Genomic DNA, 22199 nt, shown 5'->3' on the forward strand with positions numbered 1-22199 from the left:
TGCCTTTGGCTCAGAAGGTCATCCCGGATCCAGGATCAAGTTACGCATTGGGCTCCTAGTGAGGAGTCTGCTTCTCCCTCTGCCTATGTCTCTGCCTCTCTCTCAGTCTGTGTCTCTCATGAATAAATAAATAAATCTTAAAAAAAAAGAAAAGAAAAAGAATTGTTTCTCTGAATTCTGTGAGTTGTTCAAGCCAATTAATTGAACCTAAGGAAGGGTCTTAGGAACCTCTGATTTATAGCCAGTTGGTCAGAAGTGGAGTTAACAATCTGCATTGTGACTGGTGCCTAAAGTGGGGTGAGGGTGCACTCTTGCTAAACCTGTGGGACCTGACACTGTCTCTGGGTAGATAGTCAGAAGTGAGTTGAATTGTAGGACAACCAGTTGGTGTCAGGACAATGGGTGGGTGGTGGTGGGGAAACTCCTCCCTTCCCAGTAATTGGAACTGGGATCTGGAACCTTAGAAGAGTTTACGTGTTTTTATTGTCTTTAAGAAAAAAACAGGGGATGCCTGGGTGGCTCAGAGTTTAGCATCTGCCATTGGCTCAGGGAGTGATCCTGGAGTCCTGGGATCGTGTCCTGCACCAGGCTCCCTGCATGGAACCTGCTTCTCCCTCTGCCTGTGTCTCTGCCTCTCTCTTTCTCTGTGTCTCTCATGAATAAAAAAATAAATAAAATCTTAAAAAAAAAAGAAAAAAACAAAAACTGGTCATTTGGTTTTGTTCATTGCTATTATCTGAAGGCACATTCATTAAGAAATAAATAATGGTGACTAAGTCACATTTTTATTTGGCCCAAATGGTCAATTATAGGCAATTAATAGGTCAATAAAAATTTTTGACCAATTTTTACCAATATCTAGCGATTCTCTCTGACAACTGATAAAATGGTAATTTTGTTGATTTGTTTATGTACCAAACGACGTCTGTCATGCAGATCTAACAGGTTATATACACAACCAGAAACTTGACCTGATTTACTTAGAGCTTGACAGAAATTGTGAACCAACCAACACTGGCAATAATCATGTTACTTAAAAAGGTAGTATTTAATATTCTATTTACAGCTTTGTAAGTAATTTCATTCCTAATAATTTAATCCTTCTAGATTGTCAGCACAGTTGGAACTTAGTGGTGTGGCTTTGTTTCTTGTTTTATTTTTCTCCTTCCACATTCTTAATAGAGATTTTGTTCTTAAAAATAAGCAACTACTAAAAATTTGATACTTTATCCTTTCAGAATGCTTTAACAAAACTTCTCTATTGAAATTCCAGGGAGTTTTATGATCCGAGTTCTGGCCTATAATTCCAGTTTTGTGCTGTTTATATAGATTGCCTTTTGTTGTTCAATAAATTCTCTTTGAAGAGGAGTTTTGAAATTAAACAATATGATTTTATTAATTATTTGATGTATACTATTATTTGAGAGACAATATCTTCATTTCTCTATAAATTTTAATTTATGTAAATGATAAGTGCTTCTTCACATCCCCATTCAGCAAAGGACCTGTTGGCTTTGCCATTTTGACTGCTCTACTGGCTCTTGAAGGATTGCTTTGCTGCAGAGAGCTGCCTTGCCCAATTTCTAACCCCACCCCAACCCTGCCACCTCAGGAAGGGGCCCACATTCAATGACTGATTGATGTGGAAGTATAATGATCTAATTCAGAACTACTCTGGGAGCCATTCTAGCTCCCTGTGGTGTGGGTAGCTTGTCGTTGGGCCACAGCCAGCTGGACTTCTCTGCTCAGTGCTGCTTCCTTTCTTGACCCTCCATAGGGTAAAGACCAAGGGCAAATATGCATTTCAAATTCCTTCTAAGAATCTGCTTTCTGGGGAGCCCAACCTGTAACAACACTGTCTTGGACATGTTCGATCCAGCTTTTTTATAATCTATAGGCAAATGTTAAATGAAACAAAACATGTGTTTGCTCTCACGGCAATCTTTGCCTCTTTAATAGTTGGCACCATTAATCATTTCATATTTTTTACTATTGTATTATTCTTTAAAGATTTAAATTCTAAGTTTCAACCCAGATCTTCAAAATACTTATGGACTCCCTTTGAAAAGAGACTTGGATCTTTAGGGAAGGAATTGGGGGATTGAAAGGAGAACATAAGTAACTTTTCCCATTCAACTCTTATTGAAATTGTCTTAATCTCATTGTGTTGACCAATAATAGGTGAAAAGTGAAATCTATTCATCTTATTTATAGTATAGACAAATGGACAAGTATCATTTCTCAGAATTTAGGACATTGGATAATATTATAAAAAGAGTGGTGAATGATTCAAGAATATGATCAGTTGACAATCCCATACTTTAGGTCTGAATAGCACTATCTACCCTGTCAGGTTTGGTGATGATACTTATCTGATTACAATGATGATTATTATTAATAACGTAATAAGGTACCACATTTGTATAGACATTTATTATAATGCACTTTTAAATTGGATTCTCTTGACATATCTGGGAGATGATTATTATGTACTTTGTTACAGAAATGAGGAAACTGAGAAGTGAGAGGGTTGTCTCAAGTCACACAGAATCCACTCTTCTGATGCCAAATCTGTTTTCTTCCGCACTCCAATATCTTTTTGCACTGGCAAATTAACATATATGAACATGCCTTTCCTCTCTCAGACCTGAGATCTCAGGCTACTCACCCATGATATAAAGATTTAAAACTTATGAACTGGAATTGTTTACAAATTTGTTCTTGAATCAAAGAAAGCAAATTGTTGTGCCACTCCACAGATAAACAAACAAAGGCTAAGGTATTCTACTTCTTTGAACCCTGATAAAAACTATTTGGGGAGGCAGACCCATTTCAGTGACAACTTCCTCTGAAATATCATGATCCACATTTTTCTTACTTCTTTTATGTCACTTATTTTTAAACATATGATTACATGTGCCCTTTTGTTTCTCTCCTTGACTGAGAGGTATTTGAAGGCAGAACTGTGTCATTTCTATTTCTCTATGCCAGCAGTGCCTATTATAAGTCTTCTGTTTATTCACTCATTAAAGGTTTGTTGAAGTCTTTATGTATCAAACATAGTGATAGGTAGTATGGGGTATGTGGTAAATGTGAAAGACAAGGTTCAGTAGTATTGCAGGTGAGAAAAAAATAACAAAATAAAAGAATATAATTATTGTAGTTGCTTCAATGCAAAGGAGAAATGGAATATGGAGTACTTCAGGAAAATCCTTCTGAAGACATGCATTTACAGAGATAGTTGGTAAGTTTTGAGGGTGGACTGGTTATATACTGAAGAATTGTAAGTCAGTTGTGCGAAATTTGCATAGATTCTAAGTATCTTAAGTTCTTAATAGAAGTACTATTTGTGTAGCTGTCATTCGATTTATAAGGGGCAACCTGCTGGGTTTTTTAATGAATCTGTAAATTATCTTTATTTTATTCATCAATCATTTGTATCTATTAAACCATTAAGCAACAGGTATAGTCAGTTGTGGATAAGCAAGATGATAGGAAAAGTCTAGACTTGGAGTCAGATGGATGTGGCTCTGAACCTGGACTCCAGCCTGTGGCTAGCTGTTGATACCCTGTTTATCAGAGTCTTCATCAGGTATATGGTGATAATACCAGCCTTAGAATGCTGTCATTAGGACCAATGAGGTATCAGTGAATGAAACTGAGAAAGAATGGTCTTGTGTGTTGTGAAGAGTACATAAAGTGTTCAATTCTAGAAATGATCTTCCATTTATCATTAAACAATCAAAAGAAAAAAATCTACACAAGCAAGGAAATCAGACAGCAAATTCCAGAAAACAGGAAATTACATATTCCTCCATGCAACATTATTTTCCTACACATCAGGAAAGTGCCAAGCTTTAGAAATTATTTCTTGCAGAACTGGGCACACCTACAGAACAGGAAAGTTGATATACCTTGAATTGTATACAATCAGCACTCTTTCAGGGTAAGATATGGAAAAATAGATGCAGTAGACATATTTTTTGATAGTGGAGAACCCCTCTTCCTCCTGCTTATGCCAGGAGTCGAAATAAAGTCAGAGGCTCTGTTTAAAAATTAAAACATTAGATATTATAGGAAAAGTATTGTAGGTACTATAGGAGAACATATCTTCTAATGAAGCATGAATGTTTGACTAAATTTCACTGGTATTTTAATCAAATTCTGACAGTATAAATGACTTCTTTTGAAGTCACAGGACTGTTTTGAGGGGTGATGGCATTTATTACTGCATTTTGATATATCCTATGCTATCTTTCATCATTAGATAATCTTATAATCTCATCTGGCTTTTCTTGTGTATACATCTCGTCATTTGATTATATTACATGATGCTAAGGACAGGCAATCTTAGAATGTCTGTAGCTCCTAAAACATAGTAGACCATGAGTGCTTGTGAATGGATTAACTGTCAGACTTTTTTGACTGATGTGAAGATAGGAAGTGTGAATGAATTTCAGGGCTAAGAAAAGAACCCTAACCTTCTAGCTCCAATCATTTGAGAAGTAATACAGTCCACAGTTTAATAAAATATCCATAAGACATCGAACAGCAAAATGCCATGTGGAACAGATTCTCCATAAGTATTTGTTCAGCTGAAATAAGTTAGTTGTGTAGTCCCTCTTTCCAGGAAAACACAAATTGACCCTGCTGACAAATATGAGGCAGAGGCATAAAAAATATGAAATGGATTAAGATTATGTAAAAATCCAACCTAACTCAGCCTTTTACAAACAAAAAAGTTTGATAGATCCTTAGTGAATTAATAAATCAATGAATTCAGACTAAGCTATGTCTGGATCTCCTGTTTGACTCATCTGAAATAGTCATAATAAAATTTTTTCAGCCTTTGTTTCTTCTGGCTATGGAGTCAGTAGTAATCTCAGAATGATACTTAGGATATGACATGTCTTTAATGGGATGCTTAAGTAATCATAGCAATTTAATTAAAAGGACAGTTGTATTTTAAAGCAGCTGTTATTCCCTAGAGTGTTATAGTTTTGTTCTAACATTTCTATAGTTACCTAATGCTCCTATTCATCAGTTTTTTGTTTAGTTTTTTTTTTAATTTTATAAATTAATTTTTATTGGTGTTCAATTTACCAACATACAGAATAACACCCAGTGCTCATCCCGTCAAGTGTATCCCTCAGGGCCTGTCACCCATTCACCCCCACCCCCCGCCCTCCTCCCCCTCCACCACCCCTAGTTCATTTCCCAGAGTTAGAAGTCTTTATGTTCTGTCTCCCTTTCTGATATTTCTCACACATTTCTTCTCCCTTCCCTTATATTCCCTTTCACTATTATTCATATTCCCCAAATGAATGAGAACATACACTGTTTGTCCTTCTCCGGTTACTGTGGCCAAGTTCAAAAAGGGTGTTGCCTGAGTTCTCCTCTGGGATTTTGATGGAATCTTGTCTCACATTTAGATCTTTCATCTATTTTGAGTTTATCTTTGTGTATGGTGCAAGAGAGTGGTCCAGTTTCATTCTTCTGCATGTGGATGTCCAATTTTCCCAGCACCATTTATTGAAGAGAGTGTCTTTCTTCCAGTGGATCGTCTTTCCTCCTTTATCGTATATTAGTTGACCATAAAGTTCAGGGTCCACTTCTGGGTTCTCTGTTCTGTTCCATTGATCTATATGTCTGTTTTTGTGCCAGTACCACACTGTCTTGATGAACACAGCTTTGTAGTACAACCTGAAATCTGGCATTGTGATGCCCCCAGATATGGTTTTCTTTTTTAAAATTCCCCTGGCTGTTTGGGGTCTTTTCTGATTCCACACAAATCTTAAAATAATTTGTTCTAAGTCTCTGAAGAAAGTCCATGGTATTTTGATAGGGATTGCATTATACGTGTAAATTGCCCTGGGTAACATTGACATTTTCACAATATTAATTCTGCCAATCCATGAGCATGGAATATTTTTCCATCTCTTTGTGTCTTCCTCAATTTCTTTCAGAAGTGTTCTATAGTTTTTAGGGTATATTTTGAGAACCATTTGAATGGTAAATGGTTCTCCAACCTTTTATTTTCAGGTTGTAGGTGTCCTTCTGTCTAAAATGAGTCTCTTGTAGACAGCAAATAGATGGGTCCTGCTTTTTTATCCAGTCTGAAACCCTGCGCCTTTTGATGGGGTCATTAAGCCCATTCACGTTCAGAGTTACTATTGACAGATATGAGTTTAGTGTCATCATGATATCTATTTAGTCCTTGTTTTTGTGGATTGTTCCACTGAACTTCTTCTTAAAGGGGAGTTTTAAGAGTCCCCCTTAAAATTTCTTGCAGAGCTGGTTTGGAGGTCACATATTCTTTCAGTTCCTGCCTGTCTTGGAAGCTCTTTATCTCTCCTTCCATTTTGAATGAGAGCCTTGCTGGATAAAGTATTCTTGGTTGCATGTTCTTCTCATTTAGGACCCTGAATATATCCTGCCAGCCCTTTCTGGCCTGCCAGGTCTCTGTGGAGAGGTCTGCTGTTACCCTAATATTCCTCCCCTTGAAAGTCAGGGACTTCTTGTCTCTTGCTGCTTTAAGGATCTTCTCTTTATCTTTGGAATTTGCAAGCTTCACTATTAGATGTCGAGGTGTTGAACGGTTTTTATTGATTTTAGGGGGGGATCTCTCTATTTCCTGGATCTGAATGCCTGTTTCCCTTCCCAGATTGGGAAAGTTTTCAGCTAGGATTTGTTCAAATACATATTCTGGCCCTCTGTCCCTTTCGGCGCCCTGGGGAACCCCAATTAAACGTAGGTTTTTCTTCCTTAGACTGTCATTTATTTCCCTTAATCTGTCTTCATGCTCCCTTAATTGATTGTCTGTTTTTTCCTCAGTTTCCCTCTTTGCCATTAACTTGTCTTCTATGTCACTCACTCGTTCTTCCACCTCGTTAACCCTCGTCGTTAAGACTTCTAGTTTGGATTGCATCTCATTCAATTGATTTTTAATTTCTGCCTGATTGGATCTAAATTCTGCAGTCATGAAGTCTCGTGAGTCCTTAATGCTTTTTTCTAGAGCCACCAGTAGCTGTAGAATAGTGCTTCTGAATTGGCTTTCTGACATTGAAGTGTAATCCAGATTTTGTAACTGTGGGAGAGAGGGCTGTTTCTGATTTTTTCTTTTGAGGTGAGGTTTTCCTTCTAGTCATTTTGCTCAGTGCAGAGTGGCCAAAAACAAGTTGTATTGGAACACGGGGGAGTATCACTGGTCCGTCCAGCTGGTCTTCTGGGGGAGGGGCCTGCTGTGCTGATTTTCAGGTGTTAGCACTTGGGGGAGCTGCTCTGCCCCTGCCTGCTGCCGGGCTCAGCGGGGGTTGTTTACCCCGTGGGGCCCCAGGAGGAACAGCAGCAGTTGCTATGGCAACTCTGGAAGCCTGGATTCAGCCTCCGGAGGAACTACGGGGCTCGGGGCTCTCGGTTCTCTGTCCGCAGGGCCTGGAGGCTCCAGGGCGGGGCCGCTGATCTGCTCAGCTCGGGGCAGGAGCGTCCTTGCTGTCCTGGGCCCTCCCGGCCTCTGCCTGTCCCAGGGGGAGGCCGGATCCTGGGCTGTGTCCCGGCGCCCTGTGCTCCGGGGCCTGCGCTGTTGGATTCGCGCTCCCGCCCTGCAGCTCCCTCCCTGGAGCCGCTCCTGAGCCCCTCCGAGCTGCTCCGGTCGGTCCCGCCGTGCGCGCTGCAGCCCTTAGGGAGCTCGGAGCACTCTCCTGCGCTCGCAGGTGTCTGTTAGTGTCCCCGGGAGCCCGAGGGCATCCCCGCCCTCCTGGGTCCTGCCCCAGCTCCCTGCGAGCCCCTTTCCGCCCGGGAAGGTTGGTGCAGCTCCTGCTCCTCCGGGACGGGGCTCTCCTATCCTGGGGACACTCGCCCCGGCCTCAGCCCGGCTCCTCGCGGGCCCCTCCCCCTCGGAGGCCTTTTGTTTCTTTATTTCTTTTTCCCCGTCTTCCTACCTTGATAGAAGCGCGGACTCTTCTCACTGTAGCGTTCCAGCTGGTCTCTCTTTACATCTCAGGCCGAATTTGTAGATTTTCAGGATGGTTTGAAGGTTATCTAGGTAATTTGGTGGGGACAGGTGATTTGGGGACCCTGCTCTTCCGCCATCTTGCTCCTTTTGTTTAGTTTTTGATTTTTGAAAACATTATGCAGTCTTCAACATACCACTGGACTTTGTCTCAAAAGTTTTCTCCTCAAAATATGTGATTGCACCTTTCCATTTGCATTTCCTAGCCTCCTTTCCAAAGCTCATAGTTTTGCAGAGCTCCATCATTCCCCTTTTCCTATTTAAATATTCCTTCTGAGTGATCTGTTCACTCCCAACCCTTCATTCACCGACTGCATCAACACCTGACAAAACTGTCATTACATTTTCTATCTTCCTCTTTAGCTCCAGATCAGCTTCTTCAGTTTGATGTTCCATGAGTACTTCAAAGACAACCTGTCCTGAAACAAAAATCATTCTTTTCTCCTCTATATACCTGTGTACCCTCCTGTGTTGCTTACTTATTTAATGGTGGCATCACACAGACTATAACACTTAGTGTCATGCTTAGTGGTTTCCATTACCTCATCACTTAGACAAGATCGGCACAGCCTAAATATATACCATTTTTATTTGTAAGTCCTACCTCAATAAAATTGGGGAAAAAAATTGTGTGAAGCTTGATTGAGTCTAGCTCAAATTCTAACAGCTCCATCTGCTCCTCAGTGCCAGTAACATTATCTTAGACCTCATTTTCCATTGCCTCTTCCAATGATCTCCTAATGGGCCTCAGTGCCTCCTGTGCTTTCCACTCTGGGTTGTCCTCTGCATTAGTGACCTTCATCCATTTTTCTTCTCTGAAATGCAATATTCACAGATGAGACATATTTATAAGAGAGAAGAAATGGAAATATTGAATGAGGCAGTTAAGCACTTTAATTATGCCCAATCTTCCACAGGACCTACATAAGCCATGCAGGATCTGGCTCCTGTCTATGTCTCATCTTCATCTCATGTTTCTCTTCCTCTCATTCGTTAGCTCTGCTGGTTCATTCCTGCCCTTTCTCATGCTGTCTTAACCCATTCTCTCTTCTTTCTGACTCAACACCACTTCAGGGAGACTTATCCTGAACACTCTTCAATGCAAATGAAATACCCTTACTCATCCTCATAGGACTTACCAAAATCTTTAATTATATATCTATTCTTGTTTTTTTTTGCATTAAACCTGTTTCATCTACAACATTTCTAAACACCGAAGGCAGAAACTGTGTCTATTATATTCACCATTGCATCAGGCCCCTGTGCAGTATCTGTCAGATAGTGGGCATGTAATAAATATTTAATGAAGGAATGAATCAATTATCAGAACTATTGCTGGCATATTGGTAGACTAGCTATCTACAAGCTCTGTCTGTGGATTTTGGGCAGTTATCACCCCTGAAGAGGTTAGTAAGAGTATTGCTACTGTAGGGATAACTTTGACCATACTCTAACTTATCAGAGATATAACCTGCAGTACTCTAGCACTATTATTATACGTTATTGCCACACATGGTAAGTCTGATCACAACACACTGAACATACATTGTCTGGCTACCAGACATTTCTTCTTTGTTTGGCTACCTGCGGTTTCTTCCTAAAGCATAAAACTCATCATGTAATTCTCTTGCTTAAGAACTTTTAGTGGATTTATTTGGCATATCTAACAAAGTCATTCTCAAGCTGGGCCTGACCATTCTTTCTAAACTCCACCAAGCTGGTCTTAACCATAGGCCATGATCAAACAAGGTTTTTTCATACCTTGGCCTCTACTAGAAATGTCCCATTTTTGTTCCTAAATGGATGCATATTTGCATATAGCTCTCTCAAGGACTTGAGTTGCTTCTTCCTCTGTGTTCCTATTGTGTAGGTATATCCTCTTAATTCTAAAATGTACCACATATTCTATGACAATTTATTGGACTGCCTATCTCCCAGACCAGATAGTAACTCCTGGATTAGATTGTGTATTCACGCTGTCCAACTGAATACATAACATGTGATGGAACCTCGTAATGTTTGGGTGACTGAATATACTGGCAATTGCTTAGAAGTAAAAATGCCTTTGCTTACTGAAGCAATGTTATAAATGATTGTTTAATTCTCATCTGACTAAAAAAAAAGCCTATTTAAACCATAATGCAACTGAAGCATATTGCTAATATTCCTTTTTCTTCTAATATTAGAATATATTCTCTTTCTAATCCACTAAAATTGAGGAGCACTAATAGGTGGCAGAGATCTTCTCTAAATTTTTCTCTTTGGTCTCTCATTGCCTTAGAAGGAGAAACCAAAGGAAGAGTTCTTTTCTTTTCTTTTCTTTTCTTTTCTTTTCTTTTCTTTTCTTTTCTTTTCTTCTTTTCTTTTCTTTTCTTTTCCTTTTCTTTTCTTTTCTTTCTTTTCTTTCTTTTTTCTTTTCTTTTCTTTCTTTTTTTCTTTTCTTTTCTTTCTTTTTTTTCTTTCTTTTCTTTTCTTTTCTTTTCTTTCTCTTCTCATTTTCTTTTCTTTTCCTTTTTTAATATGATAATGGGATGAGATTTCTGTCATACTGATTTTCTTGGTAGAGACATAATGTCAACTGAGGATTTGAACCTTTGGGATTTGCCTGTGTCTCAAACATTCTCAAAGACCACTTGTCTCATAATATACCATTTTGCTGATGCATACAAATATTGTTGTGATATGGTAAGCTGTAAAATGAAATTAACTTAAAGGAGGTCTACTAATAAATGAAAATAGGAAAAGGATCTTTTTACCTAACTGGTGGTCTCATCTATAAGACATACTCTTATTCCAGGCACTTGTTTTTCAACTATGTCAAATGAATCAAAACAGCCATTCTTCTGTACACTCCTTGATTCTCATTACACATTTTATGCCCTTGGTTTTTATTATAGACAGCCACAAAAAAAAAACTGTTTAAACTTGGAAAATAAAACAGCAACCCTGATGTATGATTAAATAATTGGTGTCATTTATTTCATACATATTATAATGCAAACAAATGTGATTACTTTTAATAGGAGAGAATGACACATTTTGAAAAACAATAGACTGCATTGAATCATATGTTTTTATAAAGTAGCTAACCTCATTAAGTTTGTAAATTAAATAAGTGCCTTTTCTGAGTCACTCTCTCTTTCTTTTTAAAATAGGTGGTGTTTGCATTGCTCAATCACAGAAAATCCCACGTGAACCAAGACCTGGAGAATTTGAAAAAATTATCAAACGCCTGCTAGAAACACCTAATGCTCGGGCGGTGATTATGTTTGCCAATGAAGATGACATCAGGTGCTGATTAATTTTCTTCTGATGGAGGATTACATTTGCAACACACATCTTTTTTTTCACATATTTCATGTTCAATGTAAAATTTTGTGAGATTTCACAGGAGCAACATTCTCATGCAGTTATAGACTGCCTTCCTTCTGCTGCAGAGATGCAACAGCCTTCTAGTTTCTAAGACTGAAATGGCTATAGAGTAAAACCTGAGGACTGAAAGAAATGAGACAAGTAAAGATGATCAACAGAATGATATGAATGAGGCTAAGGATGAGCCTGATTAACAGGTGCCAGAGTTAAAGTATCCAATATGTTTCTTTTAGAAATGATAAGACTCAGGCAGTTAGTATGTGACTAATTGTTTAACAGAGACCTACTGAGTGCATATAATTTGATATAATTGGTCTTGTAACATTCATAAGTGTAGTATTTCTGGTTAAATATGGTATATTTGTTTGTTTTATTCCTGTAGGAGGATATTGGAAGCAGCAAAGAAATTAAACCAAAGTGGTCATTTTCTCTGGATTGGCTCAGATAGTTGGGGATCCAAAATAGCACCTGTTTATCAACAGGAGAAGATTGCAGAAGGGGCTGTAACGATTTTGCCCAAAAGAGCATCAATTGATGGTAAGGAAAAGCCATAGAATATGTTTCAATCCAACTGAATCAACACTCAAAGGCAAAACCAGAATATCAGCATATGACGAAATGCACCCATTGTTGATGACTCTGGAGAGAATGTTTAATTCTGATGGTAGAATTACCAAAACAGTAACTACTTAACCCAGCATACATTTTTAATTAGGAAAGAGTAACCCATTAGATTTTTTTTAAGGGAGATATAGTTGGCCTTAGCTATTTCCATGATATTTCCCTCTAACCTTGCATATTTCCCTGGCACAGATGATGGTTACAGCACTGATGTGGGGAGAGTGCTTGCTTTGTAAAAAATGGAGACATGAGGTTGGGCTGACCCCACAGATAAGTTATGAAACAGCAAAGATGTAGAACCTCCCTGAAAGGAAGTCTGTCTCCCAGATGGTCTTAGCATCTTAGCATGAAATTCCTTCTTTCCCCATTATCTTTTGGAGTAAGGCATGAGTTCCAGGTAGTCTCCCTTTGATGAGATTGTCCCCTGAGCAGGCTGACACTTTGGCCCATTACCCATGGCCCCATAAAATTACATCAGTGCTGATTAGTTTATTGGATTGGCTGAAAATGGGACATATAAAAAAGATATTTTGACACAGGTAGAGTCATAGAAACCTAGAACATTGGCTCCTGCTAGGAGACAGAGAAAAATGAGAAAAGTCTGAGTTGGTTCCAAAAGTATAGCAGAAGGTTGCTGGTCCCTGTGATGTAGAGGAAAGGGGGAAGTTGTGAGGATGACACCAACAACAGGCTGTCCTGTTAGGTTCATCTGTAGAGCCAGGAGCCGAAATGGGGAAGAGCAAGGGTGATAATATTGTACACTGATTAGCCTTGGCTTTTACCATAAGGGAAGAACAATTTCTGGGCTTCTAATTCTCCCCCATTTGTTAATATGTTTGTTTTATTTTTTTTCTCATGCAATGATCACAGCATAATATCCATTCAAGAACTCTGACAGTATTTGGGTTTGATTTTGAAAGAATATTAAAATCATACCTTTCTTCTCTGAAATAGGGTTTGATCGCTATTTTAGAAGCCGAACTCTTGCCAATAATCGAAGAAATGTGTGGTTTGCAGAATTTTGGGAGGAGAATTTTGGATGCAAGTTAGGATCACATGGAAAGAGGAACAGTCATATAAAGAAATGCACAGGTACCCGCTGAAATGTTTTCCTTGGTACATTTGTTTTATCATTACCTAGGAAATGAAGTTTTCCTATACGGATAATGATCAGAGTATCTTCTATTTCTTTGTATCTCTTACTAGTTCTCATCAGGGTTGAGTATACAGTCATCATTCAACAAACTTGTATGTACTCACTGGTTCTTACAGTCAACATGTATTTTTTGACCATGTGAAATGTGCCCCAACACTGGGGTATTTGAGTTCTATTTAAAAACATTAAGGGGTACCTGTTGGGTTAGTCAGTTAGGCATCTGCCTTTGGCTCATGTCATGATCTCAGGGTCCTGCGATCAAGCCCCACATTGGGCTCCCTCCTCGACAGGGAGTCTGCTTCTTTGTCTCTCTCTACCCCTTCCCACTGCTTATATGCTCTCTCTCTCTCAAATAAATAAATAAAATCTTTTAATTTTTTTTAAGAAATTGAGTTTCTACTATGGGCAACACATTTTGATAGGCTTGGTGGAATATAGACAAATAAGCAAGAAATGATACTGGTCTCTAGAAACTTAATGTGTAGTGAAGATGATGGATCATAATACATTGCTATAAGACAGTCACTTTTTTTTCACTATATCCAACCATATATCCTATGATTGTTCTGCATATACTTCATAGCTCTTGCAGCTAGGACTTTTTGATGCTTTACCTTCTATATCTTGAGCTTAAAAATAATAGTGATATTAAATGTACATATTTTGAATGTAAGAATGAAACATTTTTTTATTTTCAGGTAACATGATTATGTACATTATTCCACTTATGGAATTTTAAAGATTAATTAGAATTAAGTAGTCAATTTGTCAAAACCATAGATACAAAATCAATAAAAAAATCTTATCCATACATATATGCATATGTGGAAACATATGTATATAGAAACACATATGTGGAAAATGAAATTTAAAGAATGCTGCTTATAGTGGGATCAAAAACCATAAAACATCAGGGATAATTTTAACAAAGATCCATAAATCTTCTACACTGAATACTATAAAACTTGAATGAGCATTTTACAATCATTTACCCTTCCCTCACCTACCCCTCACTCCCATATTTTGATTCCTCCTTTCCCTGTAATCACTTACTTTGGAAATAGCTGCTCAACAAAGGTAGTATATGATCAATGCTAGAGCAGAGGTCTAAAGATAATAAGGACGGGGATATGAAAAATAGGTGGTGCACTGTGGAGGGGTCTAACTTCAGGCTTCCTGTATGCCAGGCACCCTTCCAGGAACTGGAACAGAGATGAGGTCTGTGTTCATGGGACTTACACTCCAGTGTGAGGAGACAGAGACTAAATAGGGAAACATTTAAATGAACAGAATCTTCCAGATGCTGAGGTGTGCTTACAGGAAATACAAGGGAGTAAATGTGAAAGGCTGGCCAGGTGGTATTGGCAGGGAGGGTGGCAATTAGGCTGTGCATTCACAGAATGCTTCTCCAAGGAGGTGACATTTGAGATGATACTTGAATGGCAAGATGTTGTCAGTCATGTAAAGACATGATGGCAAGCCATTCCAGAATCTAGGACAAGCCTCCTTTGTTCAAGCCATGGCGGGGGAGGGGGGAGGGTGTGTGTGTGGGGGGGGGGTAACACAATCAAGGTGGCTGGTGGCGTGAGGGAGGGAGGGTAGGGTAATAAGTGAGTGGGAGAGTGATGGGCCATGAGGCTAAAGAGATAGGTTGGGGTCATGTAATGTAAGTTCTTCATGTTGTTTCTAGAAACTTCAGAGCTATGGGGATTTGGGCTTTATCCTACCTTAGGGTAGAATTACTGAAGACTTTTCATCTAGGGCATTGCTTAGATACCCTTTTCAAGCAGCTTCCTCTGGCAAAAGTGTAAGGAGGACTGGAAATCAGGAGAGAGAAGGTAGAAAGGTCAGTCGAGACCCATCCAGTAGTCCTGGTGATGGACAGTCACAGCCTAGACCAGGATGCGCAAGTCAGGGCAGAACACAGAGGAAAGAAGTCCTGGGAAGTTGTATTGACAGTAAGTGGTAGGTGACTAACACTGGGGTGGGGGTAAGTTATAGAGGCTCTGAATGTGAAATCCCTATCAGCTAGGTCTATGTGATGTAATTAGTGAGCAGAGAAGACAGAGGAATGGTCGATTTGTAGGAGATGAACTTGAATTTGGTTTTTTGAGATAGCCCCATGGAACTTCCCAGCAGGTGGCAGCATAAGGTCTGGGACCCCACAGAGAACTAAGCAGTAAAAATAGGCTCAGGAGTGGCAAATGGGGACCTGGAAGTTAAAGGCAAGGGCAGAGATGCAATTGCCAGAGGAATTGGAGCAGAGCTAAGGGATAATGACTGAAGATTCTAGGAGAGGAGCCAGGAAAGGCAAGTGAGCATGGTAGGAGAACAGTCTCAGTGTGCAGGAGAAAAGATGGGATACCGGCAGTCTCAGTGCTGCTGAGAGGTGTGGCTAAGGGATGAGAAGTGTGAGAGACTCAGATTGTGAGGGGCTGAGATAGAGCCAGAATAGAGGATATGGGGGAAAGAATGCTTTTAAAAAAAAAGTTTGGCAAAGAAAGAAAGTAGATATGGTGAAAATCTTGAGAAAGAAGCAGGGTTACAGAAGTTTTCTTTAGGAAAGGGTACATTTGAGCATGTTTTCAGATAAATATAGCATTCAGAAGGAATGACTAGAGAAAGAAATTAGCTGTGGGATAGGATCTTGATAGATGCTTTAGGGAGAGGCATTAAGAGGGAGATGTTACCTTAAATTATGTGATCACTTGGGGATAAAAGATACAGAATTGTTCATTAGTACAGGGAGAAAAATCCTAATTAAAAGCTAGACTTAGACATAGATGTTATGGAACTTCAGAAAATATATGACTGTAAGTTCAGTTTGTAAAACTCAAAATTTCATGGAGATGATGAGTGTTTGATAAGGCAGATTTGAAAAAGAGCTTCTAAGAGGAGAGAAAAGATCAGCCAGCAAGGCAAAGGCACAGAGTAGGACACGGCTTAGAGATGTATGCAGGATAGGGAAGAGGTCCAGCTTACTGGGGAGAAGCGTGCAAGTTAAGGAATAATGGGAAATAAAGAGGACCTAGTTTTTAGAAGGATTTGAAAGGGGAGTTTATGGAGTAACTTCTGTGTTTTCATTCAGATATATTTTACACTGGGTTTAATTCTGATTGCTGAATGTTACTGTTTGATTGTGTACACACATTCACATTCTATTGTTATTTATACCATATTAAAGAAAGTCGACCAGTTAACAAAGTAACCAACTCTATTTCATATATATGTGTGTATGTATAAAGAATTTATATATATATAAAGTTGGTAGGAAATTAGTTATTAATTAATCATAATTGTTTACTAGTTTTCAGAATAACCAGTTTCTCTAAATTCCTATTTAAAAAAAAAGTTGATGTCCTTTTAGCATTTGTAGATAGTGTATACTGATTCCTATTTGAGGCATGAAAAATTCTGACCAGGGTTGTGGTACAGTCCAGACTTGGTGGCATATCTGCTTTAGATTCCTTCAATTTATTTGGGTGTTGCTAAAATCGTAAAGATCTGTTAGTTAGAACTATTTCTAATGCAATAAAAATGGTGTTTACTCCAAGTGCTAGGGCAAGCACTAATCCCTTAGGGAATGGGATTAGTAAACAGATTTTCAGACAAATTCCATTGTGAGTGATACTGAAATAACTTGTTTCTGGGTGGAAAAGAAATAAATGATGCAGTGCTCTAACTTAATTTGTTTTTAAAGATTTATTTATTTGTTTTAGAGAGAGAAAGAGCTTGTCAGCGGGGGTAGGGGTGAAGAGAGGGAGGAAGAGAGAGAGAAAAGCAGGCTCCCCACTGAGTGCAGAGTCTGCTGCAGGGGCCAGGTGCTCTGTCTCACAACCTGAGATCATAACCTGAGCCAAAATCAAGAGTCGGCCACTCACCCTACTGAACCACCCAGGCACCCTATAACTTAATTTTTTAAAAACGGTAACACATGAATATTTCCAGGTATTGAGAGAAGATATTTGTGCCCCACATTACTATCAACAGTCAGTTTTCACCTCTGTTTTTGGGGAGGAAAGATGATCCTAAAATGTTAGTAGTCAAATATGCTTAAGAAGGAAAACCTATTGATATTCTGGAATAGGGGTGTACAGGGTTTGAAAATTATTTGTATTTCCAATTTATCCGGAATGAATAACAGATGCGCATGTTTCAAATTTCAGCCTTACAGGGTTCATGTTTAACCATCCACAGTGAGTCAAAAAGTTAGGGAACTGTATTAAAAGGGATATCTACAAGGGCCTTTTTGCTGCATTTAGGGTATCATTTGTGGGTTATATTTTGAGTAAAATTTTACATTAGGCAATGATAATCTGTGAACATAATTATTTGCTTCCGTTGGGGGCAATACTGGCAATGTATTTACATGGATAAGAAAGTGCTTCCCAGCAGGGTAGGGCTTCTGTCTTATCAATTTTTGGGAGATAGAATGTCTTCAAGCAGTGAGGAGCATCCTCTTCTGAAAAATAACTTGGTGCAGTTTTCTGAGATAATTTTTCCTCCTAGAATCTCAGGAAAGCTTTCAAAAAGATGTGATATTACTGTTAACTTTGATATGCTGGCCAAATTCCAAAGTGAAGCAATTCCTACCATCCACTTAGCTATTTATGTAGTTATTATTGCTTCTGAAAGCTGCTGAGTTCTGAAAGCTACTACTACTTAATCCTACTTAAAATTCCCTTTGTCTTTCTCAAGAAGTAAAAAAGGATTCTTTTGTACTTGTTATCAGTGGTGATGGGTGTAATTTTATAGACATTTATCTGACCCCTCTCTCGTTTCCCCCTCCCTCCCTTGTTCCACTCTCAGGCTTCATGCCTCTCCACTGTGCACAACCCAGACACCCACAGCCCCCCAAGAACTGTGGGTCTTCATCATCTCTCTCTGTCTTTGCATGTTTTTTACAGACCCATTTCCCTACTCAGGCCTCTGTCTGACCTCCTCTCCCACTGATCCCCTTTACCACCTCATTTTTTCTTTATCCCATCTTTTCTCTGATCAGTCCCTAATCAGCCGTTGTTTTGTCCAGCAAGAATTTCATTGGCAGTGGAGAATTTTTCTTTTGAGGTCTTGCTTGGCTTTTTTATGACTGTCATTCTGATTTATCGTCTTCCACAGTGAGGCCTGATAGTATTGCAGGACTGAAATATGTGGGAAGTGGTCCTAGGTCTGTGCTCCCCAGAGACGGGCTCCCTCTTGGCTCACACTGTGTCCTGGCCTTCATTTTTTCATCCTCAATTTGAATAGCTTTTTGTGCTCTTATCAAAACAATATCCCAGACCAACTCCATAAATTCAGTCGGTCCCAGAGAACATCTTAAAACCTCCCTTTGCCTAATTTATCTGTTTATTCATCATGATTCACTTGATCATTCATTTTGGATGACCTGCCTTGTGCCAGACACTGTGCTACAGATACAGAGACAAAGAATGGACCACTCTTATCCCTTTATTGCTCATATGTATATACACTGTTTTACTTATGGCATTTGAAGTGCTTTCCTTGTCTGTTGGGTTTTAATCCTTAGCTGGGAGGTTTGGAAACTGCTGCTTGGCCTGCATATGGCTGACAGTCTGATGCTAAATGGTGGTGAGCATATGCTACTTGAAATGGCCTATTGATTCTTATTTATGATGATAGAAATAGTGGTAATGGAAAAAGCAATGCACAGATATGTTTCTTCCCACAAACAAGCAATTCTGTCAGTGAACCAAATAGCAAGTTCAATAATTAGCTTCCTGAAAGGCCTGTCAATTTATTATGTAGGACCAGAGTAACAACTAGATGACTTCTCAGATGTAACTACCTCTTCACAGTCCTCTTTTTGCTTTGGAAGGCTATAGAAGGTGGAAGCTTTCACCATGCACCCAGGGTACATGGAGACCATATGAGTCAACTGGGTGGTTAGCAAGAGAGATGGATTTAGACAATTTGATTTGGTGACTCCAAATGAAAGGAAACTAAGGTAACTTTCCCTGTGTTAAAATATGTTCTGCCATCCTTATAATGCTCCTTGTCCCTTGTCTAGAGTAAAACTCTTTGGGGCTCAATGCCTTTACATTAGCACCATGAGGTGGTTGTTAGCCTATATGCGGCTGTTGTTAGTGAGTACAATAGCAGAAATCCCAGAATGACCTATTTATGCCACTTCTGAGATTTCCATATTGAATTTCAATAGATAGCAAAACAGGCATTGATTTCAGCCATACTAGATTTCAGTATTTTAGAGATTGGTTGTAAAATCAAGATCATTCTCTCATTTTCTAGATGAAGAAACAGGAACCCAGAAATATTAAGTGAATTGTTGTCACACAGTCTCAGGGTTGCAACTACAATCTTGGTCTGTTTTATTTAAATTTATCCTTGACTTCTATATCCTCAATTTATTTTATTATTTACTTATTTCAGAGTATTACCACATAGTTGGAAAATCCTTTTTTCCTTTATAATACTTTATGTATGACAGCAATGCATTATAGAATTTTAAAATCAGCTACAAAGTGAAATAGAAGTAGCATATTGGGTGTTACATAATCCTATAGAAAATGGTATTTTAATATTCTTCATATTGATTTTCAATGATATATGTAGTATTTGTGAATAGGTCTTGAAAAGAACATATACTTTTTATCTATTTCCCTGGCCCCCTGCCCTTTAGAAAAATAGACCTAGGACTATAGTTTAAAAAAATAGGAGAGATTATCAACTGTAAGTTCTCATAACTCTAAGTCCAGTGGCACTGAATTATAGCAGTTCACTTTGCTAAATTAATTTGCTCATTTATTCATTTCCTTATATTAAAAAAACTCACTAATTTTAAAGCAGTTCAGGAGGCACTATAATGTATAATATAGCACTTCTAGAACTTTTTTGTGCACCTAAATTAACTGAGCATCTAGTTAAAATTCATAGTCTGGGGTGAGGCATTCTACATTTCTAATGGGTCCCAGGTGATGTGTATGCCAATGGGCTCTGGGCCACACTTTGAGTAACAGGGGATATTACAGTTAGTTTATAGAGATAGCAACAGCACCTGATGTTCAATTAGCAGAATAAATATTCAGCTATGCTAAAGATTACTGATAAACCCAAGGTGTTCTACAGAAGATCATTTAAATAAGACTTTAAATTGTCAAATGCAAAACTCTATAATCAAAAGTCTATGTTGTATATACAATCTTCAATAAGTATTTAGATCAGTAAAGTATAAAGATATAGTAGTGTGTGTGCATATATGTGTGTCCTCATTAGGAAATTTGAAAGTGGGAAGCTTAATTGCTAAATTTAAAGAAATATACACAGATGCACCTGTATCTTCAAAATCTGCAAAGTAGATTGCAAAGTTTGCCATGTCAGGAACCAAAAATACTCTGAAAACTTAAAAATTACACTGTCAGTCATAAATGCACATAGAGTAAAGGAGCTGGAAAGGCTCATAGAGATCATTTTGTTTTATTCTTTCATTTTACAGAAAAGGAAATTGAGACCCATCTGGTTTAAGTGAGTTGTCCAAAGCCCTACAGCTATCCAAGGTGATGGTAGGACTGAAATCTATTTGTACTTGGTTCTTTCTTCAATCCTTTCCTGCCCAGAGGCCTTTCCCAGCAAGGGTCTGAGTTATACAGATAAATTCCACTATTTTTTCCCCAGTGTAGTATCCTAAATGCTTCCCCAATGGCCACCAAAGTTCCAGTATCCTCTCTTTGGCCCTTCTTGACTACTAAGGAGGTCGGGTTGACGCTCTTGGTCTGGGAAGCACTAATACTGTTAGAATTAATAGAAGTGTGAGGAGGACCTTCTAATTAGAGTGAACTTCAAGGGTATGTAAACTCTCACGTTTTTCAGGAATAACTTAAAACAGAGAAACACCCATTCTACAGAATGAAAATGAATTTAGAAGCCTAGGAAACCCTTTCTGCAAGCATTCAGTGGACTCTGACATTAGCTTGATTGGTTGGGACTCTCAAAAATCAGGATGAACATGATCTCTGGAATATTACCCTGAAGGACTAAGAAATGGAAAAAGAAATACAGACAATCAGGTGACATGTTAAGTACTTCTGAGAACCAATTATTTGAAACATTACAATAATACTTGGGTCGTTGAAAATGAGGGAGGGGTGAAAAGCACAGAAAACATTAGAAAAAGCTGTCTTTTTCTGAATGATTTCTCAATTGAGGGTACCAGTTCATTAAAACAAAACAAAACAAGAAAATGAAGAAAGAATATACAGGTGGCTAAACATTAGGAGAATTTGGTATCTCTCCCGCTACTTTAAAAAAAAAGAATACAACACAGTCATATACAAGGGGTTAATTTTTTGTATTACAAAACAAATATTTTATAAGAAGCTTTATTTTGGGATTCCTTTAAACCCATGGGATTTGAGGGACTCCTGTGGCTACTATGAATTGTTGAATTTACCGTAAACTTTTAGGAACACATCCAAACAAGAAGAACTGTGTATTTGAATAATGAATTGAATACATTAACACAAAAAGGCATAAAATGAGGTGTGATCAAGAGTTTACTAAGGCTTATTGAGTAAAGTTCCTGGAGAGTCTTATTTTTGGTTATATGTAGCATTTGTTAAAACTGTGTCATGCTAAACCTCTCCCTCCCTCTCCTCAAGGAGCTTATGTTTTATAAAAAAGACCATAGGGATGCCTGGGTGGCTCAACGGTTGGGTGTCTGCCTTCAGCTCAGGGCATGATCCTGGAGTCCTGGGATCAAGTCCTGCCCTGGGCTCCCTGCATGGAGCCCGCTTCTCTCTCTGCCTTTGTCTCTACCTCTCTCTGTGTGTCTCTCATGAATAAATAAATAAAATCTTAAAAAAAAAGACCATAAAAATATTAAGTGATTAGTTTGTAACTTCTTAGTAGGCAGGGCCAGTATCCTAAGGACTTAGAATATGATTAACATTAAATATTTGTTAAATTAGTTAATTGGTCAAAACTGATGGTCAAATACTCCTCTTGCTCTCCATTCTAATCATTCAAACATGATGCATGGGGCCTAGTTTGGCATACATTTAGCTG

At 38.5% G+C, this 22199-nt stretch overlaps 1 protein-coding gene across 3 annotated transcripts in view; it reads left to right on the top strand.

Moving 5' to 3' along the window:
- GRM8 (glutamate metabotropic receptor 8) overlaps nucleotides 1–22199 on the top strand; it is a 745814-nt gene that overhangs the window by 331468 nt on the left and 392147 nt on the right. For 2 of the 3 annotated variants that reach the window (XM_055307451.1, XM_055307452.1), the window contains exons 3-5: nucleotides 11167–11302; nucleotides 11766–11920; nucleotides 12959–13096. In XM_055307451.1, the coding sequence (XP_055163426.1) occupies nucleotides 11167–11302; nucleotides 11766–11920; nucleotides 12959–13096 (429 nt within the window). The remainder of the gene's footprint in view (nucleotides 1–11166; nucleotides 11303–11765; nucleotides 11921–12958; nucleotides 13097–22199) is intronic. The other variant, XM_055307453.1, reaches the window with a different exon arrangement.

This window comes from Nyctereutes procyonoides, unplaced genomic scaffold, assembly GCF_905146905.1.
Source record: "Nyctereutes procyonoides isolate TBG_1078 unplaced genomic scaffold, NYPRO_anot_genome, whole genome shotgun sequence".
NCBI classification, from domain to species: Eukaryota; Metazoa; Chordata; class Mammalia; order Carnivora; family Canidae; genus Nyctereutes; species Nyctereutes procyonoides.